The sequence below is a fragment of the Dermacentor albipictus genome, chromosome 8 (assembly GCF_038994185.2).
Source record: "Dermacentor albipictus isolate Rhodes 1998 colony chromosome 8, USDA_Dalb.pri_finalv2, whole genome shotgun sequence".
NCBI lineage: Eukaryota > Metazoa > Arthropoda > Arachnida > Ixodida > Ixodidae > Dermacentor > Dermacentor albipictus.
In genome coordinates this window covers 131,754,796-131,770,999 of record NC_091828.1, presented here as the reverse complement: position 1 = coordinate 131,770,999, position 16,204 = coordinate 131,754,796, and the positions used below count along the sequence as shown (strand labels likewise).

The following is a 16,204-nucleotide window of genomic DNA, read 5'->3' as shown; positions in this document are numbered from 1 at the left end:
TAATATGTTCACTTATTTACTATCTATATTTAAGATCAACCTTGGACGCTAAGTTAAGTGACTTCATCCAATGTTTGATTTGCCACTGTTTGCTTTATAAATATTACTATAAACGACTCCGTTCACGTTTAACCCTTTGTTTATGTGTTTTATTTTTCTTCACACAATCATGGCTATACAGATATCTGGACCGATAGCCAGGGAAGGCTAGTTTGCGGTGCAGTGACAAATTATAAAAGACAAGTCAGCCGCAGATTTTAACAGCAAAGTATTCCGGAACACGTCATGAGTTATACAAACAAACATTCTGAAAATACTCCCACATAATCAATTTAGGTAAGTTAGAAATTCTGGTTATCAAGAAAAAAGAATTTGTGACACTGCTTGAAATTACGTGCAGTTTTAACTTCTAGGGGTAAAATATTCCAGATTTTTGTGCCACTAATTCAATTAACCTTTCGCCGTATACATTGTAACACTTTGGTAAGTTTAAGTTACCTTTTAAAGCATGTCTAGTACTGCGAGTTGGAAAAGCGAAGACCTTTCGAGGAATAGGAAAGTTAGTGCTTAGAATATTATTAACTGAAGTTGAGATCTTGTGATTACGTAGTGCATTAACGGATAACACATGTTCTGTTTGTAAAATATCATTAAACGTATCACTGGTATAATTTGAAGTGCTAATTATTTTCAGCGCCCTTTTCTGCAGTTTTCTTAAAGTTGTAAGTATGTCATATAAGTCACGCCCCATGATTGAAAACAATAACTAATATAGCTATGGCAAAACGCATAGTAAAGGGATTTGAGTACTTCGCGAGGGAAATATTGCTTTGCTTTAATTAGGGAGTAACAACCGTATGCGAGCTTCTTGCACATATTATGAATATGTTCTTCCCAATGTATATGCTTGTCAAATATGATGCTCAGATATTTAAACGAATCAACTTCTCGGATGGGGCTTTTATTTAACGTGATATTTATTTTACTGGTGTGAACATTGTTTCTCCTCGATCGAAGAATTACATATTTTGTCTTATTGGTATTTAAAGTTAATTTGTTTTCTAAGAACCAGGAAGAAATTCTTGATAACTCGAATGTCACATGCGTTTGCAGCGCAGAAAGTGTCTCCTGTGAATAATAAAGCTGTGTCATCTGCATACATTAGAACGTTCGAGTTCTGAAGAGCATTAGGGAGGTAATTAATGTACAACGAGAATAACACAGGACCGTGCACTGAACCTTGTGGGACTCTGCTGGTGCCTGTGTTGTATGCAGAATAATAATCACCCATTACTACCATTTGTTTCCGTGAGGATAAATAGCTGGAAAAAATTTTAGGGAGTCCTTTGTGACGCCATAACTTTCAAGTATTTGCAATAGTATAGAGTGAGAAACGGTATCAAATGCCTTATTTATATACAAAAATATTCCTATAATTAATTTATTATGATGAAGGGCAGAATTTATGAATTGCGAAAGTGTTAGGACTGCAGTTGATGTCGATCTGGAGGGAACAAACCCATCAACTGCAGCCCTAACACTTTCGCAATTCATAAATTCTGCACTTCATCAGAATTTAATAATTGTGAAACCTTTGTGAACCTGAATCACTGTATCGAACACGTCTAGGAATAAGCGATACGTGGAGCTGCCTTCGCACTTGGTCGACTCTTGCGGAGCTTTTAAATCTAAGTGGAACACAAATCATGGCGACAATGACGCGTTTATTCCGACTTCTGCAATCGCTTCCGGTGCATGCAGCTGGCAAAACCCCCCCGCTGTGATTTGTACACTATATCTATTTCAAGATATTTACACTCGCGGTATCCGAGGATAATGTTTGGGCTCCCGAGCCCACGGGTTTGCCCTATAGTGGCAAATTATGCGCAGATGACGGGAATCGCTGGTGCGCAGCTTCATCCACTTACCACGCTCTGAACTCTTGAGAACTGGAGGCGAAGAAGAGAGAGAGCGAGAAACGATTACCCAGGTCTGGTATTCCCAAGACTGAGCGGTCACGTGACAGACACAACAGTCAAGGAAATCGCAAGGACCTGGCGCTCAGTGTTGGGAGATTGTCAGCAGACAAAGTAGTGCACTTACGGAGTGTTTCGTTCGTCATAGCTACGTCAATGGCAATGACGAACTACTTTTGTGCCAACCAATCGCACGGATGGGTACAACGATAAAATACGCGTTATATCAGCGTGTAAACACGCGACCACGACGGGAGGAAAAAAGAGAGAGAGAGATGAGACAGGCGTTCGCCGAGTGTCATTTAGCTATGTATTGATTTCAAAGTTATACGGCGAACACTTATTTTCGCAAGCACAACATACTCACACACATTGAAACCATTGCCATACATTGAGACAAAGCTCACATGGACGGAGCGCAACTGAAGTGGTCACCATTGCTGGAGCGTTTCGACCAACTGTTCGTCGGGGTTTCTCTGATCTTTCCAGCGACAAGCCTTGCTTGACCGATCATCGATAAACAATCTATCGCTAATGCTGTTTTCCCCTTCCGCATTTCATTAAACGTACTCACGTATCGCAAGTATATATCCCACGTTCAACGTTAAAAAAAATTTCATTATGGGGTTTCAAGTGCCAAAACCACGATCTGATTGTCACTCGTTTCTAGAAATCGCACTTTCTCAAGCAACGCCCTACGCAACATACGCTGCCTTCCTCATTTTTATTATTCACGAGGCGGTGCGCGCTGTGGCGCACGAGGCTGTAATAAAGCCTGACCAAGGCGAACGCCAAGCAGAAGGACGCGGCGCTGTGCCGACGGCGTTCTTTGCGCGAACGGGTGCTGCGAGCGGCACTGCGCGCCACCGCGCGAGTCTATGGCACTGCGCCGACCAAGCTGCGTGGGCAGGGCACCGAATGCCCAGACTCAGGGCCTTGGTGAGCGACGCTGCCTAGAAGCTCGCGCACTAATTACTGTAAGTGACGTCACAGATTTTGACAGCATCCACCTGGGACTAGCTAATTGTGAGTAGCACTTCTTGTTGGCCTAGTCGGTACCTGTCCCGCCATTTAGGTTTTTGTGTCGTCTTTTCTTTGTGCCATTTATATAAATATTATAGTTTATGGCGAATCAACGACTAACTATAAACTTTGGTATGGTTCCGTCTATGAACAAGAATGCAGCAGCGTTCCTTTAACAGTAGCTAATTGTCACGCTGGAATAAAACGCCAGCACTCAGTCAACCCAAATTTCTCATTCCTCGTGGACCGCTATGTGTGAAACTGTCAATCACATAAACGAGACGAAAGGGGGCTAACCGAGCGGCCCGATTTTTATTAGTCATATCACAAGAAGCCAAGAAACATCGGCACCAAGGACAACATAGGGGAAATTACTTGTGCCTAATAAATGAAATAAAGAAAGGACAAACATAATGGAAATGAAAGTGGGTGAAAATAAAACTTGCCGTAGGTGGGGAACGATCCCACAACCTTCGCCCGTTTAGACCACGAATACATATCTTTCGCGTAATCAGTCAAAAGAGGTTCTCTATTTTGGCTTGTGTTTCATTCCAGCGTGATAGTTTACTTATTCGGCAAATTGGCAAGAAAAAAGATTAAGCACACAGTTTTTCGTTAACGCCATTTGAGAAAATTGCAATCTAACGCTTGTTCAGGTCGCGAGCCCGAATCTGTGCGCTGTATGTGAGCTACTGGGTGTTGGATTTCGCAAGAGCGAGCACAAAAACACTGCGCCTTCTTCTTGTCGACTGATGAAATTGTATTCCACAACTTCTATGATCCATTAATCACGCCCATGTTCTGCTTATAGGGGGCACTTGTCAAGCCAATTGTACGAATGTGTCCCCAGACATTGACGTATTTGCATGGCGCCAAAATATTCCCGGTGTTTCAGCGACGGCAGCTTCTAAATATTGAATACATTTGATTCCAGGCAAAATAACACATTCCATAGCAAAAAAATCGCAACAAGGGGGCATAACTCCATATTGTTTCATTTAGCGGGCTACTTAATCAGCAAAGTTCGCTAATTTTGCTATTATCAACGCCAAATTGATGTTGCGAGCCTTGTCCTGCAGAAGGTATTATTCTGCCTTTGAATCCCCTATTTTTTATTATTTAGACACACGATGCCTAAAGGCCAAGTGGAGCAAAATTTTTATTTGGCTAAATTGGTTATAGACGAGGGAGTATATATATACCGTCATAGAGTGATTTTGACAAAGCTGTACAACTTGTACTTGTGGGATTTCAATCTCATCAGTGGCTTTTACATAGGTGTATCTACCAGGGGGCAGGGGGCGGGCACTTGCCCCCCCCCCCCCTTGCTGTCGAAAGTGAGGGGTGGGGGACAAAGTACGTCATTAGCCCCACTACTATTTTAAGCGGGCAATGTCGGCTCCACAGGCTTCCAACAAAATCCAAATCCAAATCCAGGCAAATCAAACAAAACAGCAGTTGAGGCCAAGTTTTGTTTCATAATAGCTCCCACGTGTGTGTATATATACACACACACACACACACACACACACACACATATATATATATATATATATATATATATATATATATATATATATATATATATATATATATATATATATATATATATATATATATATATATATATATATATATATATACACGTATGCGCGGAAGCTCCTTTATATGTTCACCATCAGAAATTATGCTTCATTACACGATCCCAAATTTCCATTGTAGTTAGCCGGCTCGGTATAAGCAGGCGCAGAGAAAGGAACTCACGCATAAGCCTAGCGGCGATGACCAGAACGGTGCCGATGAAGACAACCGCAGAGATGCCCAGCACGAGGGTGAAGGCTCGCTTCGCACTGCGTCCACGAAAACACGGTCGAGACGCTAGTTCGACGCGAACACTGCAGCTGTACGAGCCGATAGCCTTCGTCTCCAGCTTCTCAAGCCAAGAGCCGATACCGCAACACGACGCTCGCTTCGCGCAAAAGTATGCACCGACAAACGCCGAAGCTTTCCGGCGGCGCAACTTTCGCGAGATCTGCATACAGCGCCGGTCGTGTGGGCGCCTACGGGCGACAGCATTCCCGGCGCAATATTGTTGGTGCGGCATGGCAAGAGGTACCAGACATCGGGAAAAAATATAAAAAGATGCTCTCCTCTAAACACACCGCAATGAAGAAGTCGTTTTCCTTAGCATTTATTGCACAGAGTTTGACGAGCTTGTCGCCTTTACAAGCAAAAGTTAACCTCTACCTACTGTAAACAGCAGATGTATTATGCAGGTGACTCTTTCTTTCTGTGCGAAAGTTCTTGAAAATCGAAAACTTTAAAAACTTAAAAATGATGATTATGTAAGTGCTCTGAAAATAAGAGGGCGATAGGGGAAAACGAGACACGCATAAGCGCTAGCGGTGACCTTCGTCTTCGCATATCGTCCACGGCTTTTGAGCGCATTTACATAATCGTCATGCTAAATCAACTCGCCCAACTAGGTGCGCTGAAGAATGAAGTTTGCAACCCTAACACAACTATAGAAAATGATAGCAGAGATAAGTATGAACTGGCCCTATTGAGTCTTCTAAAGCGGACAAAATTAGGGGTGTACTTCAGGACACAGCGCCTTAAAGTTAACCGCTAATTTGCGAATAGGATCTCTGCAAAACTGACCTAAACGATGTAAAAAGTTTACGCAAACTGCAGGCTCACGCGACATCCGTCTCTGGTGCAGAGCTATGGATTTGCAAAGTTTGTGCTTCTCTTTTGTCACCTAATTCCGAAAAGAAACCGAAGCGTTAAATAAGTTTTATTTCCCTTTTATTTTTCCTAAATGCAACTTTATTCAAATCGACTCAGCAGTCTCCTAATACGGTAAACAAATAATTATAAGTGTTAACAATTGCAACTTGCCCGGAAGCTCTTGGCACTGAAAAAATAAGAGAAACAGAGCATTTATTTATTGTTGGTGTGCCAAAGCGGGCTATGACAGGCTTCACACTGTTCTCTTGCACCTGAAATTTGGCAAACGATAGTTCTCAGGGCTCATTCACACCACTGACTCGCAGAGGTCACGCGAAAAAGTTGGCCGCAAATATTCGAGTATACTTATTCGAGTATACTCAAGTCGCAAATAGTCGCATTTTGATCGAAAAAGCGACTGTTTTGGGTCAGTCGCTCCCTGCTCGATTTGCCAGATGAGCATCGAGGGCTTTACGACCAAAAGCGAGCATATGCGACATCAGTATACTAAAATATTTGTTCACGGGACCTCTGCGAGTAGCCGGTGTGAATGAGCCCTCACACTCTGCTCCCGTAGGAATGCATTCCGAGCCATCGCGCAGTCTGAGAATCAAATCCGCGACGTCGTGCTCACGACACAACAGCGATTAAGCCACTGCGCAGACGATGACGGCGTGAGTGTAAGTAAGGGGGGGGGGGGGGAGCGAGTTGGTTTATCTTGGCAGTTTTCATAAAAAAAACTCAGTGCCCTTCAACTCTATGAAGAAGGATGACAAGCGAGGCTGTGCATGTGGGACCCTTCATGGCGAAATATACCTCCGCCGCGGGTCGCGCCGGCATTGCACCATATTCGGGTTCGGCGCAGGTGTGAGGAGCGCTTAACGCCTGCTTCACTTCTGCCGCCGTCGGCCCGGCATTGCACTATTTTCGTGATCGGCCCACATAGGGGGAGTGCTTAACGCCTGCTTCACCTACGCCGCAGTCGGCCCGGCATTGCACTATCTTCGGGATCAGCGCACGTATGGAAATTCTGCTTAACGCCTGCTTCACTTCCGCCGCGGGTCGCCTCGGCATTGCAACGTCTTCGGGAACGGCGCAGGTGTAGGAGTGCTTAACGCCTGCTTCACCTCCACCACGGTCAGCCCGGCATTGCACTATCTTCGTGATCGGCCCACGTATAAGAAGTGCCTAACGCCTGCTTCACATCCGCCGTGGTCGGCCCGGCATTGCACTATCTTCGTGATGAGCGCACGTATGGGAATTCTGCTTAACGCCTGCTTCACCTCCGCTGCGGGTCGGGCCCGCTATTGCGCTATTTTCGTGATCGGCTCACGTAGGGGGAGTGCTTAACGCCTGCTTCACCTCCGCCGTGGGTTGGGCCAGTATTGCACTATCTTCGTGATAGGCCCACCTATGGGGAGTGCGTAACGCCTGCTTCAGCTCCACCGCAGGTCGGCCCAGCATTGCACCAGCTTTGGGATCGGCGCAGGTGTGAGGAGGGCTTAACGCCTGCTTCACCTCCGCCGTGGTCGGCCCGGCATTTCACCAGCTTCGGGATCAGGGGAGTTTTTGCTTACAACAACGACACGAAAATTTCCTTTACGGTATAGGTATGCAGCTTCGCTGTAAAACGCACTAAAGACGAAGACGAAGGAACACATAGGACAGTACTGGCGCTACTTCCAACTGGTTTTTATTACAAACGGTCATCTATTTATGCTCTGCGCATCATGTACATCATGCACTCATCATCATATACACAAAAGATTGTAAATGAATCAGATCATACACACGATTGTATGATCAGACAGTTAATGTACCTAAATATCTCGAAAGAAACGTCACTTCTTTTTCTTGCAAAACCAAAGACAGACTGACGACAAGTGCTGACGCACTTGTCGCCTTCTTTCCTTATGAAATATGCTTGAACTATTTCGCATTCTATTTTTGTGTTTTCTTTCCTCAAGAAAGTTGTGTCACCAAACATGGGTGTGCATGCACACTTATTGCAGTGCTCGGCCAAGTGACTGCCGTATCCTTTTCTAACGTCATTATTGTGCTGTCTAGCCTTTTCATTGAAGCACTGGCCGGTTTGTCTTATATAAACGCGTCCACAATCTAAGGGTATCTGATACACAACATCTAAAGTGCATTCGGTGTAATTGGTCCGGTGATTAGTACGACATTGCATGCGTTTCTGCTGTTTCTTATGTTAAAGGGTTATACACTGCTGACAATTTACAAGGCGCTGACAAAACTAGATTGACATTGTGTCGTTTTGCCACCTTTTTCAAATTATGTGAAACTTTATGGAGGTATGGGATTACATGTACAGGTGTTTTGTCACGATCTTTAGTTGGGCACTTCCTTCACCGTTTTAATTTTTGAAGCAACCTTTCACAGACAGATGAAATCACAGAGACTGGAAAACCAGCATGTTTCAATCTGTCTACTTGGCTAGACATACTATGCTCAATTTGTTGAACACATTACTTTTGCAAAACCCTCTGAAGGCATGTGGTGGCTGTGCCCTTAATCAATTTAGAATGTGTGCTATCGATAGGCATAACACTTTTCTTTGATCTTGGGTTGTATTTACAGCATACGTGGTCATCTGACGAAAATAAAATTTGAAGATCTAGAAACTGAATACAGTTGTCATTAGGCAGTTCAAAAGTAAACTTGAGCCCTTGGGAATACTTGGTCAAAATTTTAGACAATCTGCTACAGCATCGTCAAGACACAAAATGGATGAATTGTTAAGGACTATTAGATAGTCGTCGACATACTAAATACACGAATGATTGATTTCCCAGTTAGTTCCGCATTAACGCGTTTGTCACAGGACGCTAAACAATATCACATAATATCGTGGCTATTGACGGTCCAATATAGATTCATGTGCTTTGAATGTAATAACGGGCATTTCTACTAACGGCAGTAGAATCCAAGTAAAATTCTAACAAGGTTAAAAAATTGTCGCAGTTCAAACTAAGTCTGAAAACTTAGTCGTACACTAAGTTCAGCAAATTTAGTTTACTCATTTCATCAATCTTTTTCACGAACAGCACGTAGAATGCCTTCACGCGTCACAGAATAATACAAGTATTCAACGCCTAGGGAGAAAGCCGTGGCTATAGATCCGGTACCATCTTGCAGCTCTAAGATAACGTAATCAGAACACCCCACCATAAAGGGATCTTTGATTGGTAGTCGCTTCAGGTGCCCTTTCAGGAACCATCCTACTTCGAACTGCCACGATGCCTTCTCTGAGACGATCATGGCAAAGGATATTCAGGCTTATGGGTCTTGCATGTAAATGAGGCTTCCATGTAATTATTTCGTCTTTCGAAAGTTTTAGTGCTGCTTTCTTTTGTTTCTCCGTGTTAAAGTCGTTCACCTTGAAGTTCTTGTTCATAGCTTCATTAGCCTTCTCTTCCATCAGGTTTTCTGGCCACATCCCAAGTCGTCATTCTTTATATGCTTGTAGAATGGCCAATTTTTTGTCCTTCAGGCAAGTCACTATCCTCTTGAGCGGAGATCGGGACGCCAATGTACAAGGACGCAGTCCACAGCTTCACCGATGCCTCGATCACGCTCACTTTCTTCTGCTTTGACGCCTACGTTTCTTGCTAGAGCCAAGAGCTGCTGCCCGCTGAGGTGCGGCTCAAAACTGTATCTCGGGCCTTTCTCGGGTATCTTGCTTACGGTGACAGGTATATACTAACGTTTCCCAATATAGTGACCGTGTTTGCTTTGGAACTTCTTGCCGGCTGTTTAGGTAATGTGAGCCTTGTACGTTACCAAATCAAATTCGTAGTCTGTCGTGCTAACTTTTTGTAGTATATCAGCTTTCTCTTGTCTTTGTTCGGGTCGTTATCCTCATGAACCAGTCATTGTAGATTCGGATTTGGCGCCACTTCTCCGATATTAAGAGCTTGCACATTCTTCTGACGTGACCCCAGGATGGCTCGACAAGCTCGAAGATGGCCTGAACTTCCGGATGCACGAGTTCTTTCTTGAGGTAGTAAGACAACGTTCTTCACTAACAGGTGCATATGACAATAACGTTGATGCAGGTGATGGCAGGGTCAATTGCAGTCGGCGATGAGAGGATAAGAGCCCCATTGTAGAATAATTTTGTTGCAACAATACCTTGATTTGGCGAGTTGTTTCAACTTGATAGTTTTCATAAAAACGCGCTAAAGACGAAGACGAAGGAACACATACGACAGGAATGGCGCTGCTTCAAACTGGCGTTTACTACAAACGGTCATCTATTTATGCTCTGCGCATCAGGTACATCATTCCTTCATTATCATACACACGAAAATTGAAATGAATCATATCATACACACGTTTGTATGGTCAATGAGTTCATCTGCCTACCTTTCCACTAATGTGCAACCATCCAGAGGGGAATATATGGAATGATTGGGATTAGGGGGAGAGGGGGCAGAGAATGGGAAAAACAGACGCAGCCTCAAAACGAGTGAATAACAGCCTTGGTACTCTTCGTTCACAACTAGCACACATGGGGAGACGGCGAGAGAGGTAAAAGGCGACGTCAGAAGTCGAGGAAACACCACTGCTATATATAGGGTGCCTCGATGCGCGCCACGATCCCAAGGCACCCTAGCCACTACTAGACACGACAGCGGTGTCGGACAAACTAGATATACTTAAGTTCGAAGTACGGTACGTTTCTGATATTTCCGAAAAATTAACAAATGCAAATTTGTCAACCGGACAACTAACGCCCAGCCTGCATCCGCAAAACCGCATTAAAGCAACTGACCATTCTCCTTTTGCTGGCGCTTTCTCGAGACGCTAGTTTCCCTTTCCCTCGATCCTCGCGCTGGCCGCGCCACGGCCGCCTCGCGGTGCATTCCCAGTTTACCACAGGTTATTCCTCTGCACTCGGTACCGTCCTAGCTAAAAAAACTAGATAACCAGTTTAAAATTTACTAAAGAAAAAAATGTAACGAAACATAGCATAGTGGATCTCCGCGGTCAAGCCGAGGACCTCCTGCCACGCATGCAAAGGGACCCACCTAGCAGCCTAATGTCGCATCCTGCTGCACCAGGCACCGCATAAGCCTCTTGCTTTTGTTTTGTTTTATCCAGCCGGCGAGATGTGCCCGATCAGCCCGCCACGTGTGGCGGGCTGATCAGGCACCTCCAGCTGCAGAGGTCCCTTCAGTAGCGAATCAGCAATTCTATGCGAGCTATTAGTTGGAGAAATAATGCGGAATTTGAGCGCAGCTCTATACATGTTTTCATTTGACGATATATTGACTCGCAAGGACAATCCGTTTCGTGTGGCTTATTGCAAACGGATCGAAGTCTAACGCAAATGCTTCGCTAATCGGGAGAAAGCGAGAGACAGCGCGTGGGTGACGTGAGGGCGCGATTCGCAGCAGCCACCGCAGACAGGCCTCGGCTCATGCAGCGCTTTGTTTCCATATGTGGTATCGGTGGCGTCATCGGTGAACAGGCGATGCGCGCTATTCTCGCGCCATCTCGTAGCCATCGTCGCCGCAGAGTCCGTCTTGCGCGGAACTACGCTCTTCTCCCGCTTTCGCCATACCCTCCTCCTCCGCTTTCCTTTCCACCCTCCCTTCGCTACCACCGTCTTTCATCTCCCGCTGCACTCCGCGTTCGCTCTTTCATCCTTCGCTGTGCTTGTTCGCTCGATTGTGAGGGATGCCGACGCTCGCCGCAGAAACGGGCGCCTAGGTACACGTAAGCAGCTATACAGGTACACTCGACATTTACAAGCTTGAACAGCGCTTAAAACGAGCAGGGGGAAAATATATGGTGGCGCGGTTCGCCTCACTCAACCGAAAAGCAACGAGCTACGTAAGCACGGGGACACCTCCATCTGCTTACTGGCGCGTGTAGCTGCCCCTGTCGCAGTCGCTATCGAATCGGAAATGTTACGCCCCTCAATCAGCTACGTCAAACGCCTCTGTCACCTAGAAGGTATCATTCTTCAAACATGGTTTGTACACTTCGCGCAGGGGGACAACCACGCGAAAAACGATTACCAGAAGTCGTGTGCTATCGAGGACCGAGCCATCGGCCGTGCCCTAAGTGGACTGGAAGGACAAAGCTATAACTAATTTATACTATAAAGCAGTGCAAAGCTAACGGAGTGCGACTTAATGGGTCGCACGTAGCAATGTGTAGCACTATTTCCAAATGGTTCTAACATCGTGGTTTCCAACCGCATGTAAGGGGCTAGGTACACTCGACATTTTCAAATAACTTGAACAGCACTTGAAATCAGCGGGGAAGAAAATATCGCGGTGTGGTTCGCCTCGCTCAGCCAAAAAGCCACGAGTCGCGTACGCGGAAAGAGACCTCCATCTGCTTATTGGCGCGCCTCGTATGTGACTTTTATTCTTGTGAGCTCTAATATTCACCCCTGCAATATTGCCTTCACGGTGCTGCAGGTCTTTAATATAGGTAATTTTGTGTCAGTTTCTTTAAATAATGCGTTAAGCGCATCGGCTGTACGAAGTAGCCCCTTCTCTAAAGAGCCATGAAAAAAAGTAATCAAGTTTAGCGGGATCCGCTTTTAAGCTGGGATGTGAGAAGGGCCGAGCACGCAGCAGTCCTGTGCTCGATCGGTGGACCAGGCGGATCGTATCGTAAGCTGCAGTTGTAGCTTCTCTGAGTGCACGACGTCCTTTGTAGCAGACAGTCACTTGGATATAATTTTCTAACTCATGTTGAAACTTTCTCCATCTTTTGAATCTCGGCTGTGCGTTTTTGGAGACAAGCTGAAAATTGAAATTGCTTTACAAGATCCCCCAGATACAGAGCTCAAACATCACAATTTATTTTATTTTTTTTCTGAAACGCACCGTCGTCCCTTGTGTTCTTGTCCTGCGAAATCATCGACACCTTCCCATTAATGGCCAACAATCGTGTTCATCGTCAATATTTTTCATCAACTTTGCCTGCATAATCTAAGCAGTAAAGAACCACATCGGGCAGATACAATCGTCAACGAGACTGTTACAGGCCTCCGAGATCGGCAAGTGTTGCCCCTGCAAAATAGGTGCGGCGCGCGCGCCGACCGCCCCTGGATGGCGCTGACGCACACGGCCGCAGAGGGCACATTGCGCGAGACCTCGACGTGCGCACTGCTTCTCTCTTCGCGCGCTTCGGAATATTTTAGTAGGATATGTCACAGGCAATTTTTCAGCTCAGCCTCAACCACTTTGACAGTTTCAACCATTTAGTTCTCTAGGGGCGTTATTTCTTTTCAGCTGAAAGCCTTAAATGGCCCATACCCCCAATGGCCTTGAGAAAAAAAAAACGCGTCGTCCGATCCAATGGTACGAAAACTATCCACAGCAGCAATGGCCCATACCCCCCAAAGCAAGCAAAAGATGCAATGGCTCATTCCTCTCGCAATGCAGAGGCTACAAGTGTTCGGCAAAGTGCAGCGAACGCTGCGCACATTCACTGATGTCACCCATGCAACACACAGAACAGCATACGTTTCCCTCCCCTGCTGAGAGGACGCACCGCAATGTCGAAGAGAAACGTCGTCGGCGCCGCGAGTCTGACCGAGCGCGCGAAGCCGCAGCTGTGCGTCGAGTAATGGAACCGAAGAAGCCGAACTGCGAAAGCAGCAACGCGACGATGAGAGACGGCGCATTGACAAGTGTGCAGCAGGCTTCACGTGCTGCAGGAGTGTAACATGCCGCCGAACTTTTTTGCTACATTTCTACATTCTTATCAATTGGTAATGAATTACTTACGATATGCTTAATAAATTATTTTTCTCAACAAATGATTTGTGGTTTCACATATCATATTGTGTCTCTGAACTTGTAGATTATCATATACGCTAGAGTTTATTTGTTGCTGCCTTGTATTACTTTCTTTAATTTTCCTTTTCTTTTTTTTCATCTTTGCAGTGTGGTGATTCAGCAATTGATATAGCATTTGTCATGTTTCTACACCTACTCTGTAGTGCGATGATATTCGTGTAACATTTACTGGTATCTTGACGTGCATAAGACACTAGTTAGCTTTTGATTTCAATTGTACTTTTTCTATTGAGTGTATATATCTTGTACGCCCATACGCTGTGCGAATAAAGCTCTTGTTACGTTGATGCTTTTATTTTCTGCCTCGTTTAATAACGCTTGTTTTACGTTGATGTCACCGTAGTTTTCCCCTTACCCAATGCATTCCTAAAAGCCTGTAAGATATTATAAGTATACTTTCATAAAATAAAATAAGTACGCCGTGTGCAGACCCGAGGAAAAGTGACTGGTATCTCGTGTTGGGTGTAAGTAACATTTTGATCATACTGTTCATAATTATAAAAATGCCTTAATGGGTGAGAAATATAATTTACTCATAAACGCGTCAATTAGTACATAATTCATCATTTCACGCTTCGCGCACCATTTCTCGCTCCATCCAACTTGAAACTGCGTTACTCAGCCGCCAAGCACACACCGCAGAACGCACGAAATTTCTTTAATCCGCAATGGAACATTCCTTAAAGCTTGCTGTGCCTGAGCTGAAACATTCGTTGTGTATTCGCACGTTCACTGACGCTTCACCTTGAATGTTTGCCCTTGAACTGGCACACTTATTCCTGCGAGTTGGGTTTGTTCCTTCGCTAGCAAAGCCGGCGCTATATAGGCACATGGTTCAAGGGGGCAGGGCTAGTCGGTGGCTGTTCATACATCCTACTCGCCTCGTGAAGAACTCTTGCAGAGATTAACCACTTCAATACATGACCACGTAATATGCATTGAGAGCATACGTGTGCACAAATAAAAACACGACCGCATTTGAGAATAAATCGCCGCCAGCACAGGCTTTGCCCCCTCGTACACCTTCATTCGATTTCATTTCAGTGATTGATCATATATGACCACTAGTGGAAAATCCTATTTTCCTAGTCTCGGCAAGAGTACCGAACAGTATTACAGACATTGCTTGCGACGTATGCATTCATCATTTTCGGCGCAATGTTGCTTCGTTGTAACGTTGCGTGTCGCACCCCCTTGCCTCTTCGCAGTGGCGTGCGTCGAGGAGTGGCCAGCGAGGCTGTGGAACACGATCGCGTGTTAAAACCGAGGTTTCATGGCTTCAGTGTTATGGTCTCGCGCTCCCTTTTAGTTGTTACATTCATGTCCTCACTCGTAACATCTATAGAAATTTGCCATTAGCCATGGTGTTCGTCAGAGAGCTTTTACAAGCACCAATATGTTCCAGGAACAAGAAAAGAGCAAGGAACAAAAAGAGCAAAGAAGGATCAAGAAAAGAGCAGAAAGTCTTGGGCAACATTGCATATTTCCTGCCTCTAATCCCAAAATAATATTTAGCTCGGATGGCGGGGCTATCTTGCAAATAAGCGGGTGTACTGTGTGTTATTATTACTGGCGTTTACAGCGCTGACTATGGCGTCGCGCCGCTCAGCTCGACGTCTCGGCTTTGACACCTCGGTGGCGGCTACCGTTCCGCGGGGCGGAATGCAAGACACGCTCGTCAACGATCGCTGCCCGTCAAAGAACCTCGGAAAACTAACACGGAGCCTCCCGGGGGCGGCGGCGTGCCTCGCAATCGGATCGTGGCGCGACTCCGTTAGGTTTGAAGGTGTACGCATCGCCGGATCGATCCCGCGCATCCTTGCGAAGGGCAAGAGGCGGTGAGATTTTATTGGCTTTGCTTCCCGACACATGGCCCGTTTTGTGTCGCTGAGCTCGAATCGAACCAAACAAATGAAAGCGGCACATTTCACTTGTGTTTTTCGCTATCGACGAACATTTAACGATAAAATTTGCCCTCAAATGCGAATTATTGTCACAGTGACTCATCAAGGTCTCAACGCGTGTTTTCGGAGCATGACTATAGTTATACTTTTGGTCGTTTGCTTTCGTCATTATATATATATATATATATATATATATATATATATATATATATATATATATATATATATAAAGAGAGAGAGGTGTGTGTGTGTGTGTGTGTGTGTGTGTGTGTGTGTGTGTGAGTGTGTGTGCGTGCGTGCGTGCGTGCGTGCGCTCTTTATCGGAAGACCAACATAATTTAATAATGTAAGCGTATAGTTACACGTAGCAGATCATGTAAGCATATCAGCTGAACAGGCTTCCGTAAGCAATAACAATGTAGAAAGTCAATGTACAGCTTACCGACAACTATTGCTGGTGCTTGACCACCTGAAATGAAATCAGAACGACATGATTATATTTTGTTTATCTCGTTTTCGCCAGGAGGAAGAAGAAGTGCAGCGCCCATAGCTTGTGTTTTCATCGGCTCCGTCTTCTCGAAATGTTTTCGCCGCGATTTTCTGTGCACACCAGCCCTAATTTTGTACCATTCGAACTGTGAGACCACCAGGACTCTGTAGATACCAAGTTATCAGGCGGGACATTTATTTTTCCGGGACCGCGACCACTTTTGTGTTACGA

At 45.2% G+C, this 16,204-nt stretch overlaps 1 protein-coding gene across 16 annotated transcripts in view; it reads right to left on the bottom strand.

Moving 5' to 3' along the window:
- LOC139049177 (uncharacterized) overlaps positions 1–16,204 on the bottom strand; it is a 110,252-nt gene that overhangs the window by 46,771 nt on the left and 47,277 nt on the right. For 13 of the 16 annotated variants that reach the window (XM_070524493.1, XM_070524490.1, XM_070524477.1 and 10 more), the window contains 4 exons: positions 15,926–15,952; positions 5,901–5,916; positions 4,764–4,849; positions 1,929–1,949 (listed from right to left, as the gene is read on the bottom strand). In XM_070524493.1, coding sequence (XP_070380594.1) covers positions 1,929–1,949; positions 4,764–4,849; positions 5,901–5,916; positions 15,926–15,952 — 150 coding nt within the window. The remainder of the gene's footprint in view (positions 1–1,928; positions 1,950–4,763; positions 4,850–5,900; positions 5,917–15,925; positions 15,953–16,204) is intronic. The other 3 variants (XM_070524487.1, XM_070524489.1, XM_070524480.1) reach the window with 2 other exon arrangements.